General features: G+C 41.9%; 1 protein-coding gene across 4 annotated transcripts in view; it reads right to left on the bottom strand.

The window, feature by feature from the left end:
- The window catches only part of ARID5B (AT-rich interaction domain 5B), a 179,556-nt gene extending 173,903 nt beyond the window's left edge, over nucleotides 1-5,653 (bottom strand). Inside the window, exons 1-2 of one of the 4 annotated variants that reach the window (XM_037804020.1) lie at nucleotides 5,551-5,653; nucleotides 4,851-5,105 (exon numbers count right to left, since the gene is read on the bottom strand). In XM_037804020.1, coding sequence (XP_037659948.1) covers nucleotides 4,851-5,105; nucleotides 5,551-5,571 — 276 coding nt within the window. In that variant the 5' untranslated portion in view covers nucleotides 5,572-5,653. Of the gene's footprint in view, nucleotides 1-4,850; nucleotides 5,254-5,550 lie in introns of those variants that run through there. The other 3 variants (XM_037804022.1, XM_037804019.1, XM_037804021.1) reach the window with 3 other exon arrangements.
- Between the last annotated feature and the right edge of the window lie 7,189 nt (nucleotides 5,654-12,842).

Raw genomic sequence — 12,842 nt, 5'->3', positions numbered from 1 at the left:
TTCGTTAGGATCAAGCAAGCTTTTAAAAGATCCTGGCAGTCCAGTTGGCAGCATATTTAAGGTGCAAAATGCAAATCCTTAAGAAGCCTTTTATTTTGATGACACAGCTAAAGCTAACAGATGGAGGAGGGGCCTTCTTTTGGGGAGACCTGGATTGGCCACAGATTCTAGCAAACTAATCTAGGGGCCACCCTCTATAAAAGAAAAGCTTTCTTCAGCAAAGTCGATGGGTGTAGTCTCAAACTTCAAGAACAATACTACTAATATTAATGATAATACTAATAAACAAATTATCGAAGTCAAATACTATGTGCCAACCTCATCTGCAAGCACTTTACATGCAGTAACATGTATTAACTCATGTAATCCTTAAAATAATCCTATAAAATAGGCACTACATATTTCTATTTTACAGATGAGAAAACTGAGGCACAGAACGTTTAGAACTTACAGAAGATCACACAGCTACAGCAAAACTATTTCAAAACATTAAAAATGCAGAATGCTGGGCCCCACCTCCAGAGAGTCTGAATTCATCTCATTAATGTCCTGGAATCTGCATTATAAACACTGTCCCAAGTGATGCTGATGCTGGTGATAGCCTAAACATTTTTCAAAATCCTGGATGCATGCTAGATAGAGTCTGCATAATCCAGGTATGCTTGACCTTGACCCCCGACATTATTAGCTTAACAATCCACATCTACAATTGCAAACCTTCTTGCAGAACCCAGCTCATGGATGGTACGGCTGCAATCCCAGTTTACACATCTACTGATTTTAAGAGGGTGTACTGCCAACAAATTAAGCACTTGGCAATTTTTAAATGAATGTCATCAGAAGTTACCCAGTAACAGAACCAATTACCTGCCTACTTTCCCCTTTTCCTCCTCTGAAGAGCTACTGGCTGAATGTGGCAATTGTGGGTGATTACTGAAGACGCTTAACTCCTTGCATATAGCCCTCCGATTTCACTTGCACGGTAACTTAAGACTGTATCATGATTAGGCCCAGGAACCTCTACTCAGACATAAAAGTTATTATGTTTGGTCATTACTTATAAAGTTAAGAATATCTAGAACAAAGGCCACCAAAATAGTAACTCCTCTCTCTATTTATTTAAGCACTTTAAAGTTTACAAAGCACCTTTGCCATGTAAGGCCTCTGATTATTCCCAACCATCCACAGACAGCCTACTATGGTTCCCATTTTGTAGCTGAAGAAACTGAGGCTCAAGAGTGTTTCAGGATCAAAATGTGACTCTTTCTGGAACTTCCTCAACACCACTCTGCCAGCACAAGAATTAAGTGGAAGCAGCAGTGTATATAACCATGTAAGTCATTATCGTAATTATTAATGCTCATAATAAATTGTGAATGATTAATAATAATAGTATTAAAATATAACTGTTATTGCCACACATCACTGGCTAGAATTAGCAGAACTATATGACATTAGAATGGTTCTGCTACCTAAATACCTGGTGATCTTTGGCAAAGCTGATTAACTAGTCACTGTTCTAAAATGTACATGGGGCTGCCCACATTGTTAGATGTTTCTAGCATATAATTTGATGCATTCTAGCTCTGGTTTTAAGGGTAGACTTAAATGAGAAAACAAAAACGTAAGGCTTAAAGAGGTCTGGGTTCTAAGGTGACCTTTGACAAACCATATAACCTCTCTAAGGCATGTCTCCATCTGTAAAATGGGGCTATGAAGTCCTGTCTTATCCAGCTTCATATGATTACTGCAAGGCTCAGTGAGAAAATAATCTGCCACCCAGCCACCCACCCTCCCAAAGCCCTCTGAAAACCACAGCAAACCACACAGGGACACTATTTTCTAATCTTACACAATCATCATATTCCTGCTTTTAGAACTGGCAGTCTTTACATTTCAAGAAATCTTTTAAAAAATAAACAAAACCCCAGAATGATTCTCTTAAACCAAAAAAGCATGCTGAGTCCTGGCTGTCCTGAAATGGAGGCCGATGTCAGTTCAATCAAGAAATTATTAACCTCCATTTGGTTACTTAAAATAAACTGTACTGGCTGATTAAATGTACTGAACATTTTCTCCAAGTAACAGTGCATATCACCAAGAAACCTTTCTCTTTCAGTTACACATTGCAAATGGCAAATGCATCATTCAAAACTATTTAAAATCAATAATAAAAATCATTTCAATGTATATAAACAAGTTAATGCAGCAAGTGAAAACAAAGCAAATTTCTTAATGAGAGGGCCCTGTTGCCCCCTTTAGGTGCAGGCTGTAAATGCTGTTTCTGTAGGCTCTTCTCCCAAGGAGACTGCGCTGCCTTTCTGCTAATGAATGACTGACTTAGGCCAGGGGGGAAATGACATCACCAGAGTGGAAAACCCATCTGCATTGGGAAACTTTCTACCTGCTTTACATTTGTCATAATTATTTTGCATAATGCAGCCAGCATTCGCATAATTTTGAGGCATGTCATTATCTCAATTGAAAATTGTTTTAATATGGCTGAATAATTCACAATGACATCAGCCAAAGTCCTAATGAAATATACAAGTATAATCATACAGCTAATTACCAGCCGTGTTAGCATTAAAAAACAAATCATGCATAATATTAGACGATGTATATGCAGCTGAGGATTATAAATAGAGCTATCTCCCTCCCCAAGCCCCCTAGAGTTTACTTTTAAATGGCAAGATTAATTTTCTCAGGTATGGCTCATAAAGCAGTGACGAAACGCACTGATCGTTACAATGGTTCGCTTTCAATTCCCCATACTGAACAGTTAAGAAGAAATCGTGTATTTAAAAATATATCTATTCACTGTCAGTAGTTCTGGTAGATGCAACCTTTGACTAATAAAGCTTTTACTCTTAGGTCAGAATTCACTACTTAATTACACCAGCAGAAATTAAAACTGGAGCAAGTGGGGTCAACTCAGGGTCATTAAAGAATATTCCAATTTCAATTCAAAAAAATAATAATAAGTGACCACAAAATATCCCGTAAAACACTGAATAATTTCCTCCTGGCTTTAGTCAGAAGTCTATTAGGCACTGGCTCTTTCTGGGTATTTAATCCTTCCCTTTTCCAGATCACAGGCCATGTTGAAGTAATAAATTTGAAAAGCAAATAATAAGAAATCAGGAGGGGGAGAGGGAGGGAGGCAGCTGCGCAGGAAAGTTGAGTCGGGGGAGGGGGCCGAGCAAGACCTTGGGCGGGGGAAAGAGCTCAACCTGTTGGCAGATTGCAGGATTTTTCACAGTATTTCCAAACACCTTTGTAAAACTGCAGGCGGACGTCGCGAAATATGAACGTTTAAAACCCAAAGTTGCTGGGGGAGGGAGGGGAGGGAGGTGACCCGGGAGGAGGGAGGGGCTTATTTCCGAAGAGGCAGATTCGAGGGCGAACGCTTTGACAAACTCCGGTAATTAACCGGCCTAGACCACTGATGGGTAATTCGACCCTGGGGAGAGGCAGTGGACTCGAGATGCCAAAAGTACCATCAACTCTATCAGACCAAGGAATTCTGGAATGACTGGCAGCTTCGAGCCCCGGCATGAGTTAAACGGGGAACCATTAATTTAACCAAAAAAATCCTTACACCTACCTCGAAAGCTTGAGAACCTGGCACAGAGCTAGCTGCCCTCAAAAGTCTCAGTTTGATTACCCAGCTCTCGCTTTGGCAACACAAAGCCTTGCCAGGCGGCCGTGCACCCTCCCTCCCCGCGGCGTCGTGGGCACAACCTCCCCCAAATAGTTCCCGGGTAGGTACCACCGCGCTGAGATCGGTCAGCTGACGAAGGGAGCCCGCAGAACTGCGGTCACCCATGAAATGACACAGTCGGAGAGGGGCGCCCCCCCGGCTCCCAGTGACAGCGGGCCCACCTCGGGCGTTCTCCCGGGAGCGCGGCGAGCGCCCCCGCGGCTGCCCAGAAACGTGCCGAGGGAGGCTCTGTCCCTACCAACCCTCCCCGGGAGCACAGTCTGGGCACCGGAACGCTGGACCTGTAGGGCCAGTGGGCGAGCACACACCCCTCTGCCCTCCCCTCCCCCGCCGCCGTCCCACACACCCCCAAATACCGCGCTGGAAGACGTCCACTTTGCGTGGAGTAATTTAAAACTAGAACATCAAATGGCTTGTTCGGGGGGAGGGGGCGAAAGATAGTTGTTAATGCTTAACGTGTTTGTGCTGGTTACATGACCGCTTTGAAATCCGCCCGGGCAGATCTGCAAGTTATTTGAATGTATTATTCCAGTACCTGTCATTTATCACTTTATTCAACACGTCTTTGCCAACTCAATAGCTTTTGATCTCATTCTGCCTCCATTTCGTAATTTCCGCCCTCTTAAACATATCAAATACTTGCTTAAAAAAAAAAAAGTGAACAATATCGAAACCCACCGAAAGAAATCCACCCAGCCCTAGCCGAGCCAGACATGAAGGTGAATTTTCAAAAGGCAAAAAATATAAAAAGCATGTGATGTTCAAGCAGCAGTATCAGGAGAGCGAACGATCTCTCTCTCCCTCTCTCTCTGTCTCTCTCTCTCTCTCTCACACACACACACACACACACACACACGGAAAGATCCTTGAACAAAACCCTTCTCGAACAAGTTATTTGATCTTGACTAAAATCAGCAGTTGGATCCTCTTTGTAAAGCTGACAGCCAAACTCTGACAATGGCAAAACACTCGAGCCCCAGCTAGTGGCGCTACCCCTTTAAAAAAAGGAGTCGATCCTGCTCGCCTGCAGAAGTGAATACAGTATTTTCAAGCTTGCCCAGAAATAAGCATTACTAGGTGAAAAAAAATAATAAAGAAAGAAGAGAGGGAGAGATAGGTTTACCACCTCGCCATGGTCGCTATTTCTGCCCTGGGGAGTGTCTTCTGGGAGGAAATAAAGTTTAGAGCTGGATAAAAGTTGCCGGCTGGTCCTTTCTTCCCACAACAGCTGGAGCTCCGCTATGCAAATCGGATCCTTTGGCGTACATCTTACAAAGAAAAAGTCGCCAAGGGACAAAATTCTTGGTTTGCCTTCAAGGTGGAATTGAAAAGCCTTGTAGAAAATGTAAGGTCCGTGTAAGCCACACGGTGAGCCGACCCACTGCAGGGGGGAGAAAAGCACCAAATAAATAATGTGGCCATCAGAGCACACACATCTATTCCCAGACACATTTACACACATACATCGACTCTTAATATAGACGAGCCAACAGATATAACGCTGGGCGGAAAAAGAATAGAGCCCACAAATTTTCTACCTCCCTTAAAAAAAAAAAGAAAAAAGAAAAAAAAACTCCAGCCACCCCCCCCCACATACCGCCACCCCGTCCCACCTCCTCATCTGAGGCCGTAAAATTACATTATGTATGTATGATCAGTGCAGGGATTTTTTTTTAACAATAAAAATAATTTGGGAGGATGCAGAAGGTAAAAGTTTGGTGAAAAGTTTGTGGGGGGTGTGGGTGGGTGCAGAGGTGTGGGTGAGCTGGGGGTCTGGGGGCTGCTGGGGGGTGCCGGGATCGGAGGAGCGGAGGAGAGCGAAATACCTGGAGTGAGTTGGGCTCCATCTCGACGTTCTGAATTGATTGAACTCAACATTCTCTCCAAACTTGTTGGCTTGAATGGATTGCATCAGGTCCTGGCAGGGTAAAACATTCTCTGCCTTCAGCCGGCGTAATGTCTCAATATAAAACTGAGCTTTTGCCTCCCCTTCGGTGCCAAAATGATTGAAAATATGTCCTAATATTTCTCTGACGACTCAATTTTCAGCTCCTATCAAAACTGTTTGGGTTTCATTCCAAATGTAGGTTGATCAAATTCATAATCGGGAGAAAGACTCCGTCCGATCTCGGCGGGAAGCAAATGGATCAAGGCAAAAAACATAAAGGAAGATTGGCAAAAATAAAATCCACCCTAAAATTGTGTGTAGATACGACCTCCATCTTCCCAACCGCCCCTGTCTGGAGGTGCCGTCTGAAGAGATTTTTGGGGGTGACGAGGACTGGAGAGCTCTGCTGTGCATCTGACAGGACCTGCTTGTATATGTCTAATATAAAGAACATTTCCTGCAGAGATTCCGGGGCGCTGCTCCTCTTTCTAATGCTCCTTAGCAGATTTGCTGTTATTAGACATGTAGATTTGTTTGATAGTTAAATTACGCTTCCTCACTGCCATGTTTTCGAGAACTAATCTGTTAAATTATCTTTTGATGCCTATTTACATGAAAGGGAAAAGTGGGTTATCGATTATATAAACATATAAATATTAATGCATTTGTTCGGTTCGCAAAAAAAAAATACTCAACCAAAAAAAAAAAAAAGAGAGAGAGAGAACAGAAAGACAAGTGAGCAGTGCACACACATCTCAGGATTTTGCAAACAATATTGAACGGACGCGACTGCATTTAGGGACTGGAACAATAAACGATGCATGATAAATCAATAAATGCGAGCAGCGAGTCTGCTTGGAATATGAATTCAGGCTCTCGGTTCTGCGTGTGCATTCTTTAATTTTGAAGTATATACACTAGTACGTGTTTACAATGCTGATGGACGCCAAGGGCGCTCTCAAATGATAATGTGTTTATATAACCCGGCGCTACAGGAATAATACACCGACTCCTACCCCACCCCCATCCCCTCCCCCGCCAAAAAAGGGGGGGGGGAGCTTCCTCAATAATAGTTTGAAACTGAAAAAATCCATTTGCAAACTAGTTAAATACTACCAGAAATTAAGCTGTTGAAAACCGGGGGCATGAACCGTAAGACAATAAAGGCTTTAAATGTGTATATTTATTGTTCTGGAGCCCTGGAGCATTGCGAGGTTTGCATGCACGGCTATTATGCAAACACAGAGAAACTTAAGAGAGACAGAACAAGGAACAGGCAAAGACTGCAAAGCCCTCGCTCACTCGGACCCAGCTGCCGATCCTCCGCCAGGCTAGATTGCATTTTCGCAGTGTTGATGTAAAATGGTGTACTCGCTTCCCCCACGCTCCCCCACCCCCTTCACCGCCCTCCTCCCACTCTTTCCAGCTGCCCCCGCCCCCTCCTATTTTATTATATTGGCACAATCTTTCCAAAGTGGGTCTGGCATGCTAAAAAAGTAAACATGTAATATATGGGGAATAAGGTCTGTATAGTATGACAGTTGAAACTTGATCCGTGTTAAAATTACAGGATGTTGAAATTACTAGTAAGCTATTTTTAACGCTTTCGCAACGTTTCACCTCTAGTCACAGCATCTAGTTGAAACAGGATTACTTTAATGAAAATTATATTCACATGGCTGAAGTTAATACAACTGGCAGAGCACGAATGCCTCATATCCAGTGACTTGAGGTGGAAAGACCCTCTGTGTGTATTTTTATGCCTTTTCATAACGTCTGCGTCCACTGCAGTAAGACTTAGGGCACTTAACATTATCTAAACCACATTTTTGATTCAGAACATGGGGAAGTAATAAAAGGCAAGATCTATCTCGTTTCAATACACACAGAGATAAACGAAAGAAAATGGCAGATCCTCCAATTACAATAAGCAATAAAAGCCCATGCCAAAAAGCCAGTATTCTGAAAGCTGTCGAAAACTATTTTAATAATTTAAAGTAATATCTCAACTCTGCACCATGGAAGAAGACAATGCAACAATTCGCAGTCTTCCATCTTTTGCATTAGCCAAATTATGACTTGAACATCACTCTTTAATTATCTTCCTTGAAATTTCATCTGATCTTCCTATTTTATAAACATGGGTTACAAAGAGAAATTACAGCTCTCTCACGCGCGCTCTCTCTTTCTTTTGACTTTATGATGCATACTGCAGACATTTGATTAGAATAACGCATTTTGTTCATTTTTTTTTACATATGAATGGACTTGACTGAAGGGCATTTTAACATATATATTTTTTTAAATCCTGACGGGCACCTAAAAACTTCTGTTAGTCTCTGACCTGTTAGGATAAATGTATATATCTAGTTCAAGAAATCCTATATTTAAAAACTTGAGTTGCAGTATTTTGACAAGATCATATTAGAGATCTGCTCTGAGTCAGTTTCCTGTATGACCAATGCAGCAGCATTTATACAAGAAACCTCAACAGAATGCCTGAGGGTATCCCTCTATTGTATATTAAATCTCTCTCAAAAAAAAATACACAGCTTTTTATAGCATCTAAGCAACTTCTGCTGTCTTTGATGCCATAAGTGTTTAAGTGTCTGTAAGGGACTTTATCTAATTAGAAATCCTGTTTCTATTTCTCTTAAAGGTAGGCGCTGAAGTAAGCTGCATGCTGCGGTAATCTCTCTTCTCATAAATTCTCCGATAAGGTTTTTGAGATGTTAACAATTGCAGGGATCTAGGTCTGAATATTTCTGAATATCTGCAGTCTTACAATCAGATGAATGCTAAATTTCAAAACTGAATCACAGAAGTGTCTTCTTCCTCTTTTTACAGCACCATCACCCCCTCATAAACATGATAAATCCAAAAAATCAAACCTCCAGTCCAATTCTGTGAATGGCTTTTTAAATTATAGATCACAATGTTGTGTGCGAAAGAAAGAAAGAAAGAAAGAAAGAAAGAAAGAAAGAGAAAGAAAGAAACCTCTATTTTACCTCTTCTTCTGTTTTACCTCTTTTTTAATGTGATGCTTGGTAGGCACCTGTAAATTATCTGTGTAGCAAATATCCATACAAAGAAAGTTTCAATTAAGATAAGGAGATTGTATTGAAACAGTTCTTTGAAGTAATGTAGTTAATAGCCTGTTTGATTTCTGCTTGTGTGAGAGTAATAACGTGGATTCAAGGCTCCATCAATCACAGAGCAGATGTAAAACTTGAGACACCGACACTCAGGGGAATAGGGGCGAACTCCTGCAGTGCAGGGTCCCTAGGCTAATGTAAAGTAAATACTCATAAACAGATTGAATGTTGTAAGAAGACAATCCATTCAGGACAGTTATAATCACGAAAGCAACTGCTTTATTTATCCATAAAAAAACCTTGTAGCTGGGACTTGCTGTGTATAAAAGAGGAGTGGAAAAAAGCAATATATGTTTATATGATCCACTATTTTGGGGCTGTTTCTTGCACTGAAATGCAGGAGGCTATACCACACATCCATATTCTTGCTGCCTTGCTAGCCAAAGTTATCTGGTTTATTTAAAAGGTAAAAAATTATAAATCATTCTTACCCCTCAAAGGGTTGGGGGGCAGTAGACATATTATTCAGTGTCTGTGAATCGTTTCTTAAAGGATCAAGCGGATTAAGTTAGTTGCAAAAACTAACAGTGACATAATTAGGCAGATTGGACTATAATAAACAGGGTCCTTTTTTTTTAAGTACATTTTGAAAGCAGAGGGTGTGCTTTTGGAAAATGCAAACCTCTCTGCATATCCTTGGGCCTCCCCCTCCCCCAAATTGCAAAAGACAACTGAAGCATTTTTGACCTTGGCTACAATAATACTTCATGTTTTAGCACTTTAGTCAGCATTTTATCTACTAATTGCTACACACTACCGCATGTGGCTCGAATCTGCCACTGCAGCTTGCTTTCATTGGTGAGCGAATTGCTTGATAAAGACTGGGAATTCAACCTGGCTGTTTCCTTTCTTGTTCTCCCTCACCCCCTCCTCCCTTTTTTTCTTTCTTTCCTCCCCCAGCTAGAAGCTGCAAAGTTTTCTAGAAAATACCATATAGAACAGAACAGACACGGCAAACGGTTCCCTAATTCCCCTCCACTGGTTAAGCTTTGGCGATCGGGAGGCCAAGAGGGAGGGTGTGAAGGAGGGGAAATGAGTGAGGGCGAAGGGGTGGGGTTGGATCCGGGCTTGTTGTGGGACTTAATGTCAGATGATTCTGCACAGTGGCCCCTTGGCCAGTCCATCGTTGGTTGGAAGGCCATGGGGCTCTGCGCGGCCCACCTGGGGACCTCGGTTTAGGGGCTGCCTCCCTTCTTGCTTGATCAAGAAATGGGGGTTCGAGGGGGCAACCCTCGGGTCTGTAAAGTGATTCGTGGATGAGAAAGTCAGCGGTAAGGGTCAGTCACCACCTGGTCCCCTCCCCCTCCAAGCCTGGCGCCAACATGGGGCGGGCGGATGGCGTTATTAATAAGGCGGCCTCCAGCAGAGCCCAAATCTTAAGAGCAACAAGTCTACCGGGTTGCAAGAGAATAAACCGGGTTATATGGGTCATTGCCTTTCAGGAGACCTCTAGTGGTCAAAGGTTGAGCAACATCTTAAATTTGGGGCTCCTTCTTGTCTCCCGTCTCTGGGGCTGAGTTAAGGGAGGGGCTCCAGCTCAGCCCAGGGCAGTAAAGTCTGGTAGCTTCAGAGGGGCAGGGATGGGGACAGATTTCCCATGGCCTTGGGGCCAGACCAAGGAAGGCACAGGGAACTCGAAGAAAGGGATAGCCCTGGTAGGGGTCATGTGATGTCCTTTGTGGGTGCTGGAAGCCCCAAGTTCCTCTGCTTTCAATACAAATGGAGACTTCCTATTATATCTTGATTTTTCTCTGGGGTCTGAGATTAACCCAAGTATTCTCAGGGAAATTGGATTAAATTTGCCTAAGCCATTTCCAGTTACAATAGCAATGCTGAGCCTATTTTTTTTTCTAATTTGTTTGTAAATTAAAACTGAGTCCTACTTCTTCACCCCAATCACAAATACACCCAAACATCCCTTAATTTTAACTATGCATTGCCTTCAAGTGCCCTTGACATTTATGGTTTATTTAACTTAGAAATAACTGAGCTTCTTTTTTTTTTTTTCTTCTTTTAAATTGTGTGCACTGCAGTTGTGTATAGGGCTTTTGACTAAATCGTGACCTTGTCTCTCTGCATGCCACAGCATTCCATCTCAGATGGTGCGGTGCTGAAGGAAAGGGTGCTGGTGACTCACAGGCTCCTCGTTCTTCAGTCTCAGTTGTGATCCACATATTAATAAAGTATTTGATCAAGCTGACCCCCAACACGGTATTAAAGGGATTCCTGGGAACAGCTAGCTATCTGAGGTTATTAAAACATCTTGCAGTACCTGATACATACATATATATATATATATATATATATATATATATATATATAAAGACAATAAAACGTACAGACATAGAGTCTTGGCTCCGTTGGAGGACTTGTATACTGTCTTCTAAAAATTTCTCTGTGCAATTTCAAATGGACATTAATGATGCCTTGTATTTGGTGATTCATAATTTAAAATTCCTTGACAAGCATTTAGTAGCTCATTACTTAGAACAGAGTGAGTACAGTAGGCAAATCACTAGACCGCAAGTAAAGGGGACCATTCTTCATACTTTTCTGTCTCTGTGTCGTGTCCATAGCTGTAATTACCTGCAGCACCCACACCCTAGTTCTAGCTTTGTCGGAATTTCTCGGATAATTGTGGCAGAATTATCCAGACTGGTCGTCTGCAGGGTGGCCAGCCCCCGGTGCTGGGTTGTCAACCAAACCCACAGAAGCACCAGCAAGTTCTTTGACGGCCTCCACCTACAGTTTGCCATATGTCAGACTGATTATTTTCTGACTTGTGATTGCAGGTTGAAATATGTAAATATAGGACTTCACTAAGAGTGTAAAGAGATCTGAGTACTTCTGAAAAAAATTAGTACTGTATTTAAGAATAGTGAGATTGTTTTGCGTCTCATCTTCAGTATGCTCTGGACAAAAGGAAACTGGGTGGGCTTTCCATAAAGAGGGCAGGGGATTAGCTGAATCTCACCCAGCACTTACAGAATGTTGTTATTGGGGTGTGCTGGAGCCAGCCAGCTCCTCTGGCTTCGTTAGAGCTGACAGATAACATTTTCAGGAACTCATCAGTTTCTAATTATTTTATTACATTTTACTACTATCTATACTCATGAAGTTCTTTATGTCTGTTGTATATTATAGGGCACTACCATATAATGGTGTGCTACTGCACATCCATTCCCAATCCACATTCATTGATAACCATGTAGGTAACTTGCAATTGGCCTTGGAGGGTGAATTTAGACCTTGGAACTCAGCAAATATTAGAAGTCTGGGCTTGGTTTGCTGTTTTGTTGTTAGTCTAGAGTTCAGAAAGTGATGGAGAATATGGTAGCAATGCAGATTAACTTACGAGAGTGTTGTGTCTGTAGCCATTACATTGTGAAAAGCACACAAAAGTGAGGGTATATTTGAAAGCTATTGTTGGGCATCGAATCATGTCCCCTGCAAAAGACATGTTCAGCATCCCAATCCCTGGTCCTGTGGGTGTGAACCCATTTGTAAACAGGACTTTTAGTTAAGTGGTGCCCAAACTGAATGAGGATGGGCCTTAATCCAATATGTCTGAAGTTCTTATAAGCAAAGGAAATTGAACACTAAAGGAGAAGTCACAGAGAGTGGCCAGAAGAGAAAGTAGAAGACACCACCATGTGCATTGCCATGTGACAGAAAAGCCAAGGAACCCCAAAGATTGCCTGCCAGCCAGAAGATACCAACTCCAGGAGGAAGTAAACCGTCTATCCTCTGAAACCATGAGCCAATACATTCCCGTTGTTAAACCACCCTACTGTATGGTATTTGTTTTTGCAGCTGGGAAACTAATACAGCCCTTATCTGATTCAGCAAAGAAATCATTCCCATAATTGATAAAAGAGTGAAGTTCCAGTATACATCTTTGCTGTTTCCCTTTTGTCTTGCTTCTTAACATTAATGAAAATATCAACCAACATTCAAGTTGAAATTATACTCATTTAATAAATGCAGCCATTGATTAACTATGGATACAAGAGCTCCAAATGCAAATAAAAAGCATTCTATAAGAATAAATTGGCTATATGGAATTTACAAAGAA

Source organism: Choloepus didactylus, chromosome 15 (assembly GCF_015220235.1).
Source record: "Choloepus didactylus isolate mChoDid1 chromosome 15, mChoDid1.pri, whole genome shotgun sequence".
NCBI classification, from domain to species: domain Eukaryota; kingdom Metazoa; phylum Chordata; class Mammalia; order Pilosa; family Megalonychidae; genus Choloepus; species Choloepus didactylus.
Note: the sequence above shows the minus strand (reverse complement) of the source record. Positions and strands in the feature narration are given on the sequence as shown.